At 43.3% G+C, this 17,789-nt stretch overlaps 1 protein-coding gene across 2 annotated transcripts in view; it reads left to right on the forward strand.

The window, feature by feature from the left end:
- The window catches only part of ADRM1 (ADRM1 26S proteasome ubiquitin receptor), a 95,090-nt gene that overhangs the window by 41,693 nt on the left and 35,608 nt on the right, over positions 1–17,789 (forward strand). For both annotated transcript variants that reach the window (XM_085875846.1, XM_085875839.1), the window contains exons 3-5: positions 4,856–4,988; positions 5,213–5,290; positions 14,747–14,798. In XM_085875846.1, coding sequence (XP_085731972.1) covers positions 4,856–4,988; positions 5,213–5,290; positions 14,747–14,798 — 263 coding nt within the window. The remainder of the gene's footprint in view (positions 1–4,855; positions 4,989–5,212; positions 5,291–14,746; positions 14,799–17,789) is intronic.

A 17,789-nucleotide genomic window follows, 5' to 3' on the forward strand; every position in this document is an offset into this window, starting at 1 on the left:
GTTACTTACGAAATCTTTAGATTTCTTTATTATTGATGACTTTATTATTGATGAGGTCACGGTGAGGTCAAATATTCGATTTTTTTGATGGTTTGGTACAGATAACTCGAGAACGGAAGAAGCTACCAATGTCAAATTACACCACGTGATTCAGGAGGCTGATGGCTCGTGCTGATTACATTTTGGTCAAAATCGGTCAAAGGTCACAGTGAGGTCAAACATCCAAAAAATGATAACTCGAGAACGGAAGAAGCAACCAATGTCAAATTACACCACGTGATTCAGGAGGGTGGTGGCTCGCGCTGATTAGATTTTGGTCAAAGGTCAAGGTCACAGTGAGGTCAAACATCCAAAACATTCGATTTTTGATGGTTTGGTACAGAATCATCGTAGAAACTTCTGCTTTGCGTCGCTACCTTCTCCAGAGACAGCTTTTATTGGACAAGGTCAGAGGTGAAGTTGACGATTTTGTAAGTACCAGTCTATGACTGCTTGTTTTTTTTTGTTTCACGGTCTGAGTTTGAAATGGGAAAAGCTCATTGCCCCTCTTACCACTCCCCCCCCCCTTTCCACCCTTTCTCTCTCACCTATACTCATGCTGGTAGTTTGCTCTTTGTCTCATTTTTAGCTTGCCTGTTCGAAGAACAGAGAGCTATAGCGATACCCCCAGCGTGAGTGTCAGCATGAGCGTGAAAATGTTAAAGTTTTTGATGCAAGTTATTTTTTCCTTTCTAATGTTTTTATCTACCACACTTTTTTTTTATACGCCCGATATATATATATATATATATATATATATATATATATATATATATATATATATATATATATATATATATATATATATATATATCGGGGCGTATAATGTGATACCTGTCGTCCGTCCGTCCGTCCGTCCGTCTGTCTGTCCGTCCGTCCGTCCGTCCGTCCGTCCGTCCGTCCGTCCGTCCGTTCCTGTCCGCACTCTAACTCCCAAAGTTTTCAACTTTCACGTTTCATATTTTGTACAAGGTACAGACTATGGAGACGGTGTCGTGACATACGTTCGTCATCTAAAGTGGTTGCCATGGCAACCAGGATGCTGTTTTCCATCCATTCCTGTCTGCACTCTAACTCCCAAAGTTTTCAACTTTCACGTTTCATATTTGGTACATAGGTACAGACTGTGGAGATGGTGTGTCGCGACATACGGTCGTCATCTAAAGTGGTTGCCATGGCAACCAGGATGCTGTTTTCCATGTCTTAGCACAATTCTGTATATACCTTCTTGTTCGGGCGTATATTGTGCTCACTTGCGCTCTTGTTTCTGATTACAACATACAAATACATATATTGCTTTAAAATTATTTGGATCAGACTTCACTGCAATGCTTTATGAAAAATATTAATTATTAGACGTCTTTTAAAAACGATAAATGTATCAACAGGCGAGCATTGGGTGGCTTTGACACCAACTCTGGTTAGATAAACTAGTACACCCTCTCCCTACGGGAGCGGCAGGAGGAGTCATGTTACTATCCTCTCTGGAGTTTAGAGAATACAGTGGATCTCAGCCTCCAATAACGTCAGGTTTCCTCCCTTTTAGTTTTGTGTTAAACAGCTGTTGTGACTTTAAAAAGGGAACATAACATACATGTTTGTGGTTTCTACTGTTTGTTTTTTTTAACTTCTGGAAGTGGTGGCCCCCAAAATGCCACGATAAGCTATTTATACATGGTGACACAGTGTTTGTCCAAGGCAGAAAAATCCTTTGAGGGAGAGAGGATATTATTCGTATTAATATTATGATATCATCATTAGTGTTATTATCTCCACCATCTAAATTTGGTGGAGAGCTTGGGAATGTGGCGAGGACGAAATGATTAGATTTTGGTGAAGATCAGGATACGGATCTGGATCCAATAATTTTTTTAAAGTGATTTTTCACCATTGAGAGATGGGGCCAAAAACGACATATAGCAGGATATCTCAAAAAGTTGTGGATTGATTCGAACGAAACTTGGTGGGTAGGTTGGGTATATAACAAGAAAGAATTGATTTGATTTTGGTGAAGACCTGAATCTGGATTTGAGAGTTTTAAAAGTGATTTTTCACCATTGAGTGATAGGGTTAAAACTATATATAGCATGATATCCCAAAACGTTGTGGACGGATTTAGACAAAATTTGGTGGTGAGTTGTTTCGGTGACGAGAACAAACCGATTAAATTTTAATTCAAGTCCGAATTCAGATCCGGCCTATCACTGGGATACAAAACGTAAACTAATCAGCCTGGTTGAGGTATGCCTGCTACTGAGTGCCCTTCTAGTTACTTTTGTTATTAGAAGCGGCCTTGGAAATTGCCATAATTAGCTATCTTAACACAGATTTCGCTCAAGGTGGAAAAACCCACTTGGGGATGGGGCCAAATGAAGTTTCCTCAACCTCTTGCGTGTGACCCTTAGTCCTCCGATCAAGTTTGGTTGAGATTGGATAAGTAGCAACCGAATGTATCGCGGTTAAAAATACACATAGATGAACAGACAGAGACACACAGACACCAAATTGTGTATTTTAGTATGATAGGATGTCAGGAAGCATCACCAAATTAATTTTTGCCTAAAATTTGAATATGGAACATTGTTTAACCTTTTTCTCACTAAATATACATTGAATACAATTGTTTATAATGTTTATAACAATGCTGCAGTCAGGATTTTTTTTCTTTGTGACCCATTCACCCTTCCTCTCCCCCATTCCCTTCTCATAAGTTGAAATGTGTCTATATTGGTACCCCAGGTATGTAGTCTAAGTCTTTATTTTGGGTATTGTAGTGCACCACCCGAACTGGCTACAATGCTAATTGTAAATATAAACTTTTCTTTTTTTGCATGCCTGCTTGTTGGAGACATCATCATGGAGCCAATTGAAGGTCAACACCCCTTTTCAAAATTTTCACCTTTTGTTTCCTTAGAGCCTGGAATTAAATTGCATAAAATCAGACTTTTTCCACCTTTTTTACACATCATAACCAACAACTTCCAAATGAAAAACAAATTCTACAAATTTCAGAAAATCAATTAAAAATATAAAACTAGAATATGTTGGTTGGATAAGTGTCCACCCCCCCTAATAATTGCAATTGTAAATTAGCTCAGGGAGAACCAATCACCTTTAAAATCACACACCAAGTCAATTGGCCATCCATCCATCCATTGGGACTACACACTGTGTGGCGCGTTGGTGCTGCCTAAGCAGTCTCTTGGACTATTGGGCACAATCCTGGATGGGCTGCCACTCCGACACAGGATACCAGCAAGCTGGTACTCATTTTTGCTGATCTTGGAAGGACGACAGGCTGAGTCAACCCCACCTGGTATTAATTCAACAGCCAAGCGAGATTCGAACTCGGCACCCTTGGATCCCAAGCTCACCACTCTAGCCATTAAGCCAACACCACGCATAATTGGCCTCCACCTGTGTTAAATTTTAATGATTCTGATTATTTCAGTGTAAAATCATCTGTTCCTGTAGGTTTCCTCTGCTGGGTAGTGCATTTCACAGCAAAGATTCAACCATGAGCACCAAATCGCTTTCAAAGGACCTCTGGGATAAAGTTGTGGAAAGGCATAGATCAGGGGCTGGGTATATAAACATTTCAAAGGCCTTGAATATCCCTTGGAGCACAGTCAAGACAATCATTAAGAAGTGGAAGGCATATGATACAACCAAGACCCTGCCCAGATCAGGCCGTCTCTCCAAACTGGATGACCAAGCAAGGAGGAGACTGATCAGAGAGGCCACCAAGAGGCCAATGGCAACTTTGAAAGTGCTACATGCCTTTTTGGTAAAGACTGGTCACTGTGTGCATGTGACAACAATATCCCAAGCACTCCACAAGTGTGGCCTGTACGTGAGGGTGGCAAGAAGGAAGCCGTGACTCAAAAAAGCTCACCTTGAGTCCCCTTTGAGGTATGCAAAAAAACACTCTAGAGATTCCTAAGCCTTGTGGCAAAAAATTTTGTGGTCTGATGAAACCCAAGATGGAACTTTTTGAAAATGAAAACCAAGATTGTCTGATGAAAAACGTTACGTTTGGTGCAAATCCAACATACCACATCACCCAAAGAACACCATCCCTACATACTGTGAAGAATGTTGGTGGCAGCATCATGTTATTGGGATGCATCTCATCAGCAGGAATTGGGGCAATTTTCAGGATAGAAGGGCACATGGATGGAGCAAAATACAGAAAAATCCTTGAGGAAAACCTGCTGCCCTCAAGAAGAAAGCTGAAATTGGGACGGAAGTTCACCTTTCAGCATGACAACGACCCGAAGCGCACAGCCAAATAAATCTACATTGGAGTTGCTAAGGAAAAGAAGATAAATGTCCTTGAGTGGCCCAGTCAGAGCCCTGACCTAAATCAAATCGAAAATGTGTGGCATGGCTTGAAGATTGCTGTCGATCAACGCTCCCCACACAACTTGACAGAGCTTGACCAGTTTTGTACAGAAGAATGGGCAAGTATTGCCCAATCAAGGTGTGCAAAGTTGGTGGAGACCTATCCCAACAGACTTCACAGCTGGAATTGCTGTCAAAGGTGCTTCCACCAAGTATTAACTCGAGGGAGGTGGACACTCATCCAATCAAGATATTCTCGTTTTGTATTTTTGATTAATTTTCTAAAATTTGTATAATTTGATTTTCACTTGGAAGTTGTCGGTTATGATGTGGAAAAAGTCTGATTTAATGCAATTTAATTCCAGGTTAGAAGACAAAAGGTGAAAATTTTGAAAGGAGGTGTACACTTTTTATAGACACTGTGTATTTCTTCTTGCACTTGAAAAGTTTTGAAACCATAATATTATTTTAGGAGCCTAAATCTGAGAAAGATGAGGAATTCTCCAAGAAGGTGAATGAGTACATCAACAATCCACCGGCACCTGGTTCTCTGGGAAGCAGCAGCTCCTCGCATGGCTTGTCAAGTGATTTGGCTGCCTTGAGCGGTGAGCCTGTTGCTTATGATTGGTCATGTTGGTGAAATTGTCAAGACTTGTTCAAAATAGGGTACCTTTTTCCTTGTTTGTTTGAATTGAGATAAGACTAGAAAATGTAGTCTTTGCCATTTTTGGTGTCAATGCGATTGTTACAAGCAGATTGGTAATATGGTAAGTAATTTGTCACACTACGATGTGCTTTTAATGTTGTCGTTATTTGTTTTTAACTATAGGGGAAGGAGGTTTGCAGAGCCTGTTGGGAAACATGGACCAGCAGCAGTTAATGCAGCTTATGGGCGCAAGTGGTCTCGGTAAGGTCAAACTTTCTTTTTATTTACACTGTTTTGAATTTGTGCAGATTCCCATCTTGTGATTCCAGGAAACTCAATGTTGTCAGGCAAGCTAATGCTACAAAGAACTGCCTAACCCACACAAATGCAATTGATCTTCTGATCAATCTGGTAATACTGATCTGCAAGAAGCATGATTCTCAGTAATTTACTAATTCCATATAGCAGGTGGCTTTGTGCTTGATTTTGACAAAATGGCGACAGAGCGGATGAAAGCATCATTTTTTTTTTCTCGAGGTGATCTTCATGTGAAATGCTCTTAATTTTTCTTCGGATCCACATAAAACAATGCATAATTGGTTTTTCCAGGCCAAACTGTGATTTTTTTTTTTGTTCAATTTGTGCTCTATGCTGCTGAATGGAGTAGATCAAAAGCACCAAGATTCAACAGACTCACAAAAATGCTTCACCACCTCCCAGACCATCCTCTTCAACTGCAAGAAAAAAGTGCCCACTGCTGCCAAGTCTTGACACTCCTTAGACCATGAGCTACCACTGCCTCTGTATATTGGACTAAATGTTCATACACAGATAAGGTCAAAGAAACTGATCACATAGTTCCATAACCTGGGTTTCAGTGTGAGCTATGATCGAATCTTGCAGCTTGAGAATCAGTTGGTGAGTACTGTCTGTCAACATGTTAAGAAAGAAGATGTTTTTCCTTCTCAGCAACATTATGGTTTCTTTACCATGGGTGCATTGGATAACCTGGACCATAAACCTTGAAGCACTATAGCCAAGAGTTCGTTCCATGGTACAAGCATGAGCTTATTTCATTCATCCACCAAGTCAAACATGAGACTGCCTTCTACAAATGCAGAGAAAAGTCATTTGTTGCCTGACAGCTTTAGCACAATGCCAGCTGTTGCCTTTAAGTAGTGGTTCTCAAAGTGGTCCCTACCGCCCCCCCCCAGTGGGCGCTGGGAACTTTCAGGGGGGCGCTCCAGACTCCACGAGTGGTGTGGGGGGGAGCGCTGGCAATGATTTGGGGGGCAGTGGCGATTTAGAGGAGCAGTGGCGATTAGGAGCGCTCATTGGGCTTCCTGCAGTCTGAACAGGTTACCCGGCCCCATTCGGCAAATTGGCCATACAATGCCCGTTGCGGTCCTCATCGTTTGCCGTGGCGCCGTCCAGAGAGAAATTAAAGACAGGCAATGGGACAGGTACGCCTTTTTGTAAATAATGAACACATTTTAAAATGTATTTATTCTGAAAATCATTAAGTTCTTCAAGCATATTACAGACTTGTTTACCAACAATGCAAGTCAGTGTTTTTTTTTTTAAATACACACATGGTGTGAATACCATATACACGTGTTATGATCCGGCAGCGCAATTCCCAGCGAGGCGCGAGTACTGAGGCGGCGCGGCATTGTGTTTTAGGCGCGTCCTGTTGTAGCTACCGTTGGAAATGTGAAGAAAATTTTTTTTTTGACGCGCAGGGTGAAAATCGATGCGCGCGCTGACCAGAGACTGGAAATATATAATTATTGTTTGGCCTTATCAATGGTGTTAGTCTTTCGACATCTTGGCGTATTGATTTCGTTATTCAAAAAAGCTTCTCGTCCGATCGGCTTCAAGATGTCGGCCTCAAAGAAAAAGTGTCGTCAGTATTCCGTTGAATACATCAAGTATGGATTCATTCCATCCCTGACGAACACGCAGTTACCGATGTGTTTGTGTTTGTTGTGTGGTATCACGCTGTCCAATGAAGCAATGAAACCATCTCGACTGAGCAAGCACCTGAGTAAAAAGCACAGTGATAAGGCTCGCGCAGAGATCAGCTATTTCCAATTGCTGAAAGAGAAATTTGAGAAGCGATCCACGGTAACGACAATGTTCAAAGCCAGCCAAAAGCTTGTGTATAAAGGACTGGAAGCGTCGTATTAGCTGTCATTGCTCATCGCCAGATCTGGAAAACCATATTCAATTGGCGAGCAGTTGATCAAATCGGCTGTTGGGGGAAGTGATAAAAACTGTTATGGGCCAGGATCCGATTTGCGCTCTCGTCGATTGTGCTCAGCAATTATTCCGTGGCCAGGCGGATTGATGAAATGTCATCAGATGTAGAAGATGAGCTGTGTTGTGAGCTGAGAAGCACAAGCACGCACTTCGCCATCCAGCTGGATGAGTCCACTTTGCGTGACAGTGAAGCTCAGTTACTCTGCTACGTTCGCTTCATCCATGATCAGGAAATGGTGGAAGAATTGTTGTTTGCCCGCTCTCTCCAGACCGATACGAAGGGTTCTTCCATCTTCCAAACGTTGGAGAAGTACTTTACTGATAAGAACATACTGATGGAGAACATTCTCGCTTGCGGGCCGGACGGGGCACCAGCGATGGTTGGCCGCCAGCGTGGTTTTATTGCGCTTCTGAAGAACCAGGTACCGTCCGTGTTCGCCATTCACTGTGTCGTGCACCGCCAACATCTTGTAGCAAAAGCTCTCAGCACCAGACTTCATACATCACTCCAAATAGTAATCAAAGCAGTGAATAAAATCAAGGTGTCGTCTCTGCATGATCGGCTGTTTTGTCAGCTTTGCCAGGAGAATGATGAACTATTCGAGAGGCTATTGTTGCATACCGAAGTTCGATGGTTGTCCAAAGGCACTTGTTTGACCCGTTTCCATGCCCTCTTCTCGACAGTGGTCGAGTTTCTGTCGGAAATTGATAGTTATCGGAGAAAGTGAATGTGATTGAGCATGATGTGGCTTACCTCGCAGACATATTCAGTATACTGAATGATGTCAACAAACAACTCCAGGGTGACCATATGACGCTGATTAAAGCAAAGAAAGTGATCGATGCGTTCGTAACCAAGGCGACTCTGCACAGGGAAACTCTCGGCCACAGAGATATGTACCACTTTCCTCGGTTGGCAAAGGAAACTGCTGTTTCTGATGAAGAGCTGCTCGTTTATTGCAATCACCTTGAGAAGATTTGTGGAGATATGGAGCAGCGTTTCAGAGACATGCTAGAACTGTCGGTGCCAGCATGGGTGATCAACCCATTCAAATGTGACATTTGAGATGTGAAGCGCGAATTACAGAACGAAATTATCAACTTGTGGAATGATGATGAGGCGAAGGCAGGATTCTGGCAGCATGAATACGGCAAATTCTGGATTCTGGAGCGGGCGAATACCCCGCAATGTGGACAGAGGCAGAACTGCTGCTGATGGCATTCCCCACATCATACCTCGTTGAAAGAGGGTTCAGCGCCGTGATGGTGCTGCTGACCAAGTATCGAAACTGCCTTGACATTACCAAGAGGGGCGATCTGCGTCTCTACCTCACTGAGATGGAGCCAGATGTTCGTAATCTCGCAGCGAGTCACCAGGCCCACCCTTCACACTAACGGTATTTGGGCCTGTGATAACAGATTCCCAGTTTTCCTCACCTGGACCTGTTCTGCTGAAACATTGTAGGTAGTGCAAAATAAAATAGAAAAGTAAAGTAAAATAAAGTAAAATATTATTCAGAAAATATTTGGCTTCTGTTATTTTTGCTTCCTATCTACATAAATTCGGATTATCCTATTGCCCACTGGGTGTCCGACCATGAACAATAGGACAAGGGGGCGTTGGGCCGGTCCAAGAGGGCAGAAGGCGGCGGTAGTCAAAAAAAAGTTTGAGAACCACTGCCTTAAAGCAAGCCACAGTAGCTTTGCCAAAACCTGGCAATGTGATGAGGACGATGGAGGGAGACCTAGAAGTCACTAAGAAAAGCGTTTGTTGCAGGGGGTACTTAAACTTATCAAGAATGTGGATCTAGAAAAAGGAGACATCGCATGGTCAGCCTACCATGCAGCTCTGCAAGACTATTCTCTCTTGGATGACCTGCAACTCACTCTCACACAACTCTTGCCACTCTTTTATGAGAATGCTTTTTTTTTTGCAGCTTTTTTCCAAATTCAGTGCCAATTCACTCCACCTCCTTAAATCTACCTCCTCCCAACTCCTCACCTGTTATACCCTATCCTTACCCCTCCCATCTTGCCCGTCATCCAACCTCCTCTCTTCACTGTCCTCTTCTTCACTATCCTTATCCAGCCCTCTCCTGTAGCTCTTCTGCAATCCCACACACACTGTCAGTTGTCCTGAAACTAATTGCCTTTGCCTCATGGAAGGCAACTCCAACTGAAGGCAATCTCAGTTCCTTCCCACAAAGTTCGGAACAAGTGTGTGTCTACCCTCAGGAGACAGGAAACAACATCTTTCTCATCTCAAGTCTGAACTCTCAAACCTCTCTCCCTCCCCCAAATCTTGGTGGTGTCGAATTAAGTCTGTTTCTGGTGCATGTTCCCCCTCCATCACCTCCCTTACCTCAAATGGCTGCACAGCTGACACTGCATGCAAAAAGGCTGAATGCCTAAACTCTGTTTACCTCTAAATCTTGTGTGCCAAACCCATCGCTTTCTGTACCCACCCTTACCCAGTCGCACCCAGCTGTTCCTGGACTCTGTGTCCTTTTCTCCCAGACAAGGTGGAGAGTATGCTGTCAAACCTCGACTCTGATTCTGCAACCGGTCCAAACGGCATCAGCCCACATGTCCTAAAAACCTGCTCTGCTGCTCTTTGTCACCCTCTTTCTGTTCTATTCACCCTCTCACTTGCTCAAGTCATCTGCCATCTTCTTAGAAATCAGCAAACATGCTCTGCATGAAAAAGGTGCAAAAACAGATCCTTGCAATGATGGACCATTCAGCCTTCTCCCAATTATCAGCATGGTTGTGGAATCCATCAACGCTTCCGACATTAAATCCTTCCTCTTCTCCAATGGATTGAGTCCCGATCATAAATTTGGAATCAGACCAGGTCACTCGACCCTTGATATGCTGCTTCTGCATTCCCAACAATGGATGGAGGTCCTCAATGTCAAACATAAGATCAGAGCCCTCTCCCGAGACATATCATGAGCTTTCAATACGGTCTGGCACCCCACCCCACTCACCAAACTCTTATTATGATATCCAAGGCAATCTCCACTCCTGTCTCGCAGACTTTCTCTCCTGTTGCAGTCAATGCGTGGCACTTAATGGAATTCTCTCATCCCCTCTTCCTGTTCAGGCTGGAGTTTCTAAAAGCAGTGTACTGGGCCCTGTGCTTTTTCTGGTTTTCATCAATGATCTCTTTGACTCTGGAAAATCCTCTTTATCTCTTTGCTGATGACTCCACCCTCGGACAGTACCATGTTATCCCTCAGATCAGCAAGCAGCAGCCTCTTCACACTCTGCAGATCTGGATAACATCAGAGTCTAGTCCAACACTTGGAACATGTCTTTCATTCCTGACAAATCTCTCACTCTCCCTCTGTTTCTCTGAAAGGACTGTGTGGACCCCCCCCCCATCTAGTTTCTCAACAACCCTCTTGAAGAAGTTCTTTCATTCAAGCTTTTGGGCCTCACTATCTGCCATGATCTTTCCTGGGAAAGCCGCATTTCCAGGCTGGTCTCCAAAGCCAGTCGCTGACTGGGCATCCTCCATCATGCAAAGTCCTTCCTTCCTTGGCACACTTGAGCTCCTGACCACATACAAAGCTTTCATCTACAGCTTGATGGAGTACTGCTCTCCCCTCTTGGCTAGTACTCTCACCTCACACATTTCTCAGCTTCATGCTGTGGAAACCAAGGCTTATAGGAACATTGGTATCTCCTGTGATGAAGCTGATTCTTTGGGTCTCTCACTTTCTCACCGCAGGCAGGTTGGTGGTCTTTCTGTCTTCTATCGTCTCCTCTCCACCCTCGCCCCTCTTGCTCTGTCTGTGATCTGTCCCCCTCCCCCATCCCCATATTTCTGCAGGGTGCTCAAGGTCTGCCAGCAACCCGCTTCTGGTAAAACTACCAAAATCAAAAATCGCTGCTCAACTTCACTTTTTAGGTCATCTCTTCGAGTATGACCTAATAATATGGGTGTCGATGTCCTTCGATCCGTCCGTCCGTTCACAATGAAGTTGACGCGGGAGATCTGGTCATTAGTGATCCTGATAGAGGTCGATGAGACGTACACGATGGGATGACTTTCAAGGTCACCGAAGGTCAAGGTCAAGGTCACGAGGCCTTTGAAGTTGCCAAAATGACGATTTTCAAATTCTATCTCCTCCGCCATTTCTCAAGCGATCTTGAATTTGATTGTAGCAAATGAATCTCTGGGACAATATCTAAATTTGGTCGGGCCGGATTTTCGATATTCGCTTTCGTGTCACGTGACTTCAAAGTTGGCAAAAAATGCAAAAATGACGATTTTCAAAATCTATCTCCTACGTTTCTCAAGCGATCTTGAATTTGATTGTGGCATATGAATGTATGGGACAATATCTAAATTTGATCGGGACGGATTTTCGAATTTCGCTTTCGTTTTCGCGTCACGTGACTTCAAAGTTTGCAAAAACTGCCCGACCTTTAGGAGGCTATATATTCTCTACTGGGCATGGTAAAAGTTAGTGAATGGTGTCATTGCATAGCAGCTGACCTTGTCTTTCATGTCCATTCGAAAGAATACCGATGTCTTCGAATACGTACACGTCACGTGACTTTGAATTTTGCGAAAACTGCTTCATGTAGTTGCAAAATGACGATTTTCAAAATCTATCTTCTCCTACATTTCTTAAGTTATCTTGAATTTTATTGTGGTATATGACTCTATGGGACAATATCTAGATTTGGTCCGGCTGGATTTTCGATATTCGCTTTTGTTTTCGCGTCACGTGACTTCAAAGTTGGCCAAAAATCCCTCCTGACCCGAGAACACTACACCCTAGTAACAGGAACTCATGCTTGTTTCTCGCAGAGATGACCGTCACTCCCGCACAGGTGTATTTTTTTATTCCTATTTTTTCTCTTTTAATCTTGTAAAAAAGCTATTCCTTCCCACACTCTCTTCAATCCCACTTTTCCCTCCAGGTCTTCAAAACAGGTGTTCACCTCCATCTCTTATCTTCCCCCATCCAAAACCATGATCTTTTCTCCCCCTGTTAATCCACCACTTACCCATCTCCTTCAAATTCCCTGCTTTCCTTCCTGAAAATCCCTGTAGTGTCCATCTTGTTTACCCCGTGTACCCTGCCACATCCCTCTTCCTTCCACAGATCTCCTCATGTATCTGTTCCATACTGTTTTTTTCCTATCCTCTCTCCGCTCCTCTTGTCTCCTGCTCCCCTTTGTACGTTCTGTGTGTTAGCTCTCATACAAGCCTCAACAATGTATAAAAAAAGGAAGCAATAGCTGTCTTGATTAATTAAGCATGGCATGGATGTGCAGCACCAAGTCACAGAATTCCTCAACCCTGGCCAAATTCAAGTAATGTCCATGGATGCTCCGCTCTAGGTCCTAGTGAAGTACTTTCAGTGGAGCTGGCATGGGCATGCCAAGTATGTCATCAAGTTTGTTGGTCTCCATATTGAGATGGCATTGTGGGATACATTTGGTGACTATCTGGAGGGCTCTATTTGAAAGACTGCACTAACACAGGCAGGCATTGCAGCAGATTCCTTCCTTCGTAGCTCCTATCTTATCAAAACAAGACACGCACAACAAGTTCGTGCTTTAACCTTGGCCAACTACAACAGGATGCCTTCAAATGCACAGAACAGCCTCACAATGAGGACACAGATGAGGCTTGGAAACAATGCACGATCAACGAGAGCCCAACATTCTAGTACTGGGATACCCTCCTAAACCTAGAGCTCCTTGGACTCATCTTTATCAGAGCCCATCATGAAGCAAGCTTCCTTGTATATGTGGAATTGCTGAAGGCCCTGGTTCCATGGTTCTTTGGACTTGATCACCACAATTACACTCGTTGGATCTTCGTTCACATTCATGACATGGAAAGCCTGCCTACTTCCATTCTGGAGGAATTTGTGCAGCATGGCTGTTGGATTGTTTTCAAGACTACCAATCGATTTTCAGCCATACCTATCTACCAGGCACATGAACAAAACAATGACAGGGTGAAGGGATGTGGGGGTGTAGTCGGACTTGCAGAAAATCCATCAACCTTCAGAAAATGGATGCTAGCTGGGCTTGAGCAAGAAAGACTGTTTTAGGAGTTTGAGGAATGCTTTGCTGAAGAAAATGAAAGAATATCACCACGAGGAGGGCCTATCCTCGTAAGAACTTTAAACAGAAAGCTCTAAGTCTCGTGCAGACCATCACTGATTTTGGCAATCCCTTTCTGGATGACACTCCAGAATTATTGATCTTGGTCACTCGTAATGTTCTTGAAGAGTTCATGGATAAAACTGTCCACAATGTGGAAACACTGGGCAAGGACCAGTGCAACAACTACCACAAATCATTGCTGATAGAATGCACCTGTTCTATCCATAACCAACTTGAGAAGAACTCCCTGCGACTCTTCAGGTGTCCAACATCGCCAAAGCTCAAAACCAAGCAAGCCGATAGGATCTTGAGTTTTATGGAATTGATGTGGTCTGGGACACTGACCTCAAAGAATAGCATCACAGAATCTATGAGAGGTAAAAGAGACAAAGGCATTAGGAGGAAGGTTGCCAGTCAAAACAGGGTCCCTGGGAACTGGCAAGACTTCCTGCACGACCCAGCAAACAAGCAAGACCTTTTATTTTTTTCAGGAATGTGTCCCCCATGACAAGAAGGCGATTTGTTTTCAATTGTATAAATCAATTGAAATAAAATAAATATTGTAGTTCTGGAATTTACCACCACTGATGCGGTCAGTGTCTTTTACATCGCCCTATCTTACATGTTACATTAGTTATTTGTGCCTGTTGTTTGTGTCCTTTATGACATCCTTACAGATAGTAAGTTTCCAGTTTTGAATGATTTTCAATTTTGTTTAACAGGCAGGCACATAGAGTAAAAAAAAAAAAAAAAAATTATCTCCTCTCTGCGCATGTGCAATCGGGACGATTCAAAGCCATACTACTGTACTGTTAAATGGCAAACTTGTTTTCCGATTCATGTTCTGATTCGTGTTCAAAATATAACATTCAATTTAAATTACGTTATTCCTCGGTCTGTCCATCATAAACTGACGTTTTGTCGACGGACAGAAGTGAACCAATTGCTTAACCCTGCATTTCGCTACGCTTGTGCAGGGTAATGATCAGCTGTGTTGTAATTAAGTCGAAGCGTTTGCTTTTTCTGATAATGCTGTGACTTCTGTTTCAACGAATAACATTTACTGCATCATGAAGAACACATACTTGGAAGTTCTGTGAACCCCTATTTGCTCTGCTACCTTAGCATACAAGTAACATGGTGATCTTCATTTGATGCAAATTTTCCTTATGAACAAACATGAACTCATAACAGAAGGGAGGGGAGTGTATGTTGAGTACTGGTTTAGTAATCCGCAATCTGAGTTTTTCCCCTGACAGTTTTTTGTGATTCAGATGTGGTCATATTGAAAAGAGAACTTGAATTGCTGTTTTTCAGGTGGTCTTGGAGCTTTGGCTGGTCTTCTCGGGAGCGGACATTCATCATCAAGGCGAGTTGTGATTCTGCTGTGCTTGATGATCACGTTTTGGGGGTTTTTTATGAGCTTTTATAAAAGTAACCCCATTTTCCATGAAATTCCCATAACTTTTCACTCACTTTAAAACTTGTGTACTTGAGGTTGGTTACGTCTATGCCCTCCGACCAGACAGTTACCTTTAAGTTTTGAAATAAATTGCAAAATTAAAGAAGTTTTATTTTTGCTGTACATATTGTATTCTCATGTGTGAATAATATCCACTTATCACAAAGAAAATATGCAGAAAATGGTTTGTGTATTTTTGTCTCGTAAATATACTTCATTTCCAGCAACATATAGTGTGCTTCTGGTTTTGCACTGTTTCCTTGAGAGTCGAGCATTGAAGTAGTCTTCTGCGGTTGTGTATGCTTTGACTCAAAATGAGGTAAAAACCTGCTACGGGTATCTTCTGAAAGATTAATTGTCTGAATTTGAAGTCAAAGTAACATTTTCTTCAATTGTCCTACCCTTCCCTCCCGCCCATGGTACACTGAAGCTTGTCACGAGGCTGTTGTCCTGAAGCAACTTGCCTCATGGAAGGCAAATCCTACTGAAGACATCTCAGTTCCTTCCACAAAGCTCGGAGCAAGTGTATGTCTACCCTGAGGAGAGCCAGAAAAGAACATTTTTCGAATCTCATGTATGAACTCTCAAACCTTTCTCCCTCCTCCAAATCCTGATGGCATAAAATCAAATCTGTTTCTGGTGTATGTTCCACCTCCATACCCTCCCTTACCTTAAATAGCCGCGCTGCTGACACCGCACGTGAAAAGGCTGAATCCCTAAACTCGGTGTTTGTATCAAAATCTTGTGTCCGAAACCCATCGCTTTCTGTACCCAACTTACCCAGTCACACCCATCTGTCCCTGGACTCCGTGTCCTTTTCTCCTGACAAGGTGGAGAGCTTGCTGTCAAACCTCGACTGAGATTCTGCAACCGGTCCAGAGGGCATCAGCCCACCTGTCCTAAAAACCAACTCTGCTGCTCTTGCTCACCCTCTCTGTTCTATTCACCCTCTCATTTGCTCAAGGTCATCTGTCATCTGCTTGGAAATCAGCAAAAATTACCACTCTGCATGAAAAGATGCAAAAACAGATCCTTCAAACATCATCGCTTCAAACATCAAATCATTCCTCTTCTCCATTTGCTTGATTTCTGACCATTAATTTGGATTTAGACCAGGTCACTCAACCCTGGACGTGTTATTTCTACTTTCCCAACAATGGATGGAGGTCCTAAATGCCAAACATGAGATCAGAGCCATCTCCCTCGACATACCGTGAGCTTTTGATGCAGTCTGGCACCCTGCCCTGCTCACCAAACTCTCTTCCTATGGTATCCAAGGCAATCTCCACTCATGTCTCGCAGACTTTTACTCTCCTGTTGCAGTAAATGCGTGGCTCTTAATGTAATTCTCTCATCTCTTCCTGTCCAGGCTGGAGTTCCTCAAGGCAGTGTTCTTGGCCCTGTGCTTTTTCTGGTTTTCATCAATGATCTCTTAGATTCCCTGGAAAATCCTCTTAATGTCTGACTCTGCCTGCTGCCGTACCATCTCTCATCCTTCTGATCAGCAGGCAGCAGCCTCTTCACTCTCTGCAGATCTGGATAAAATCACAAGCTGGTCAAACACTTTGAATATGTCTTTCAATCCTGACAAATCTCACACTCACCAATCTTTTCCGAAAGGACCGTCTGGAACTCCCCCCTCCCCAGTCTACTTTCTCAACAATTCTCTTGAAGAAGTCCTTTCACCCAAGCTTTTGGGTCTCAATATCTGCCATGATCTCCTGGGAAAGCCACATCTGCAAAGCCAGTCGCCAATTGGGCATCCTACGTCGTGCAAAGTCTTTCCTTGGCACACTTGAGCTCCTCATCACATATAAAGCTTTCATCCTCAGTCTGATTGAGTACTCCTCCCCCCTCTGGGGTGGTGCTCCTGTCTCACACCTTGCTCGACTTCACGCTATGGAAACCAATGCTTTTAGGATCATTGGTATCTCCCGCGATGAGCTATTGGTATCTCCCGCGATGAAGCTGAGTCTTTGGGTCTCTCACTCTCTCACCAGAGGCAGGTCAGTGGTCTGTCTTTCTTCTTCTGTCTCTTCTCCAGTCTCCCCCTCCCGCTCTGTGATCTGTCCTCACTATATTTCCTCAGGGCGCTCAAGGCTCAACAAAATCACCCTTCTGTCGAACGTGCTAAAATCAAGAATCACTGCTCACCTTCACGCTTTCATTCCTCTCCTCCCCCCCGCCCCCCGCTTTTGGAACAATCTCCCACACTCTCTTTAAAACAGCTGTTCACCACCATCTCTTATCTTCCCTCAACCAAACCCACAATCTTTTCTACCCTCGTTAATTCACCCCAAACCCACCTCCTTCAAATTCCTTGTTTCCTTCCTGAAAGTCCCTGTAGTGTCCATCTTGTTTTCCCCATGTACCCCACCCCATCCCTCTACCTCACATATATGGCTTATATCCACAGATCTCCTATTGTCTTTGTTCTCCACTATTTTGTGCTTCCCTCTCTCACCCCTCTTGTCTCCTGCCTTGTTATATGTTTCTGTGTATTAGCTCTTGCACGAGCCTCGACTTGGTATACAATAAAATTTCCACATCTTTCTTTTATGTTTGTTCCCTCATGAGGCCTTCTTGTTTTATTCTTTATTTTATCTTTTTAAGGTGGTCACTAATGTATCATTAAACTTATCCAAATGACCATCTGACACTTAGACTCCAGAATATCCATTGCAGTTTTATCACTCGTAGCATGAGACCTGTGATTTTTCGGGATATGCAAATAGTGCATTGGGCTTAATATTGTTACGAATCTGGAAGCCTTTGCACACAAACAGACAGCAGTCCCCATAACTTAGTTATTTTGATAAGTATGTGTTTATAGTTAGAATCCCTCCTTCTATCTAATGGGAATTTCGTGTGTGTGTGCTGAGTTATTTTTTTAGTTAG

Source organism: Eptatretus burgeri, chromosome 1, assembly GCF_056783735.1.
Source record: "Eptatretus burgeri isolate ZD-2024b chromosome 1, Ebu_testis_v1, whole genome shotgun sequence".
Classification (NCBI taxonomy): Eukaryota; Metazoa; Chordata; class Myxini; order Myxiniformes; family Myxinidae; genus Eptatretus; species Eptatretus burgeri.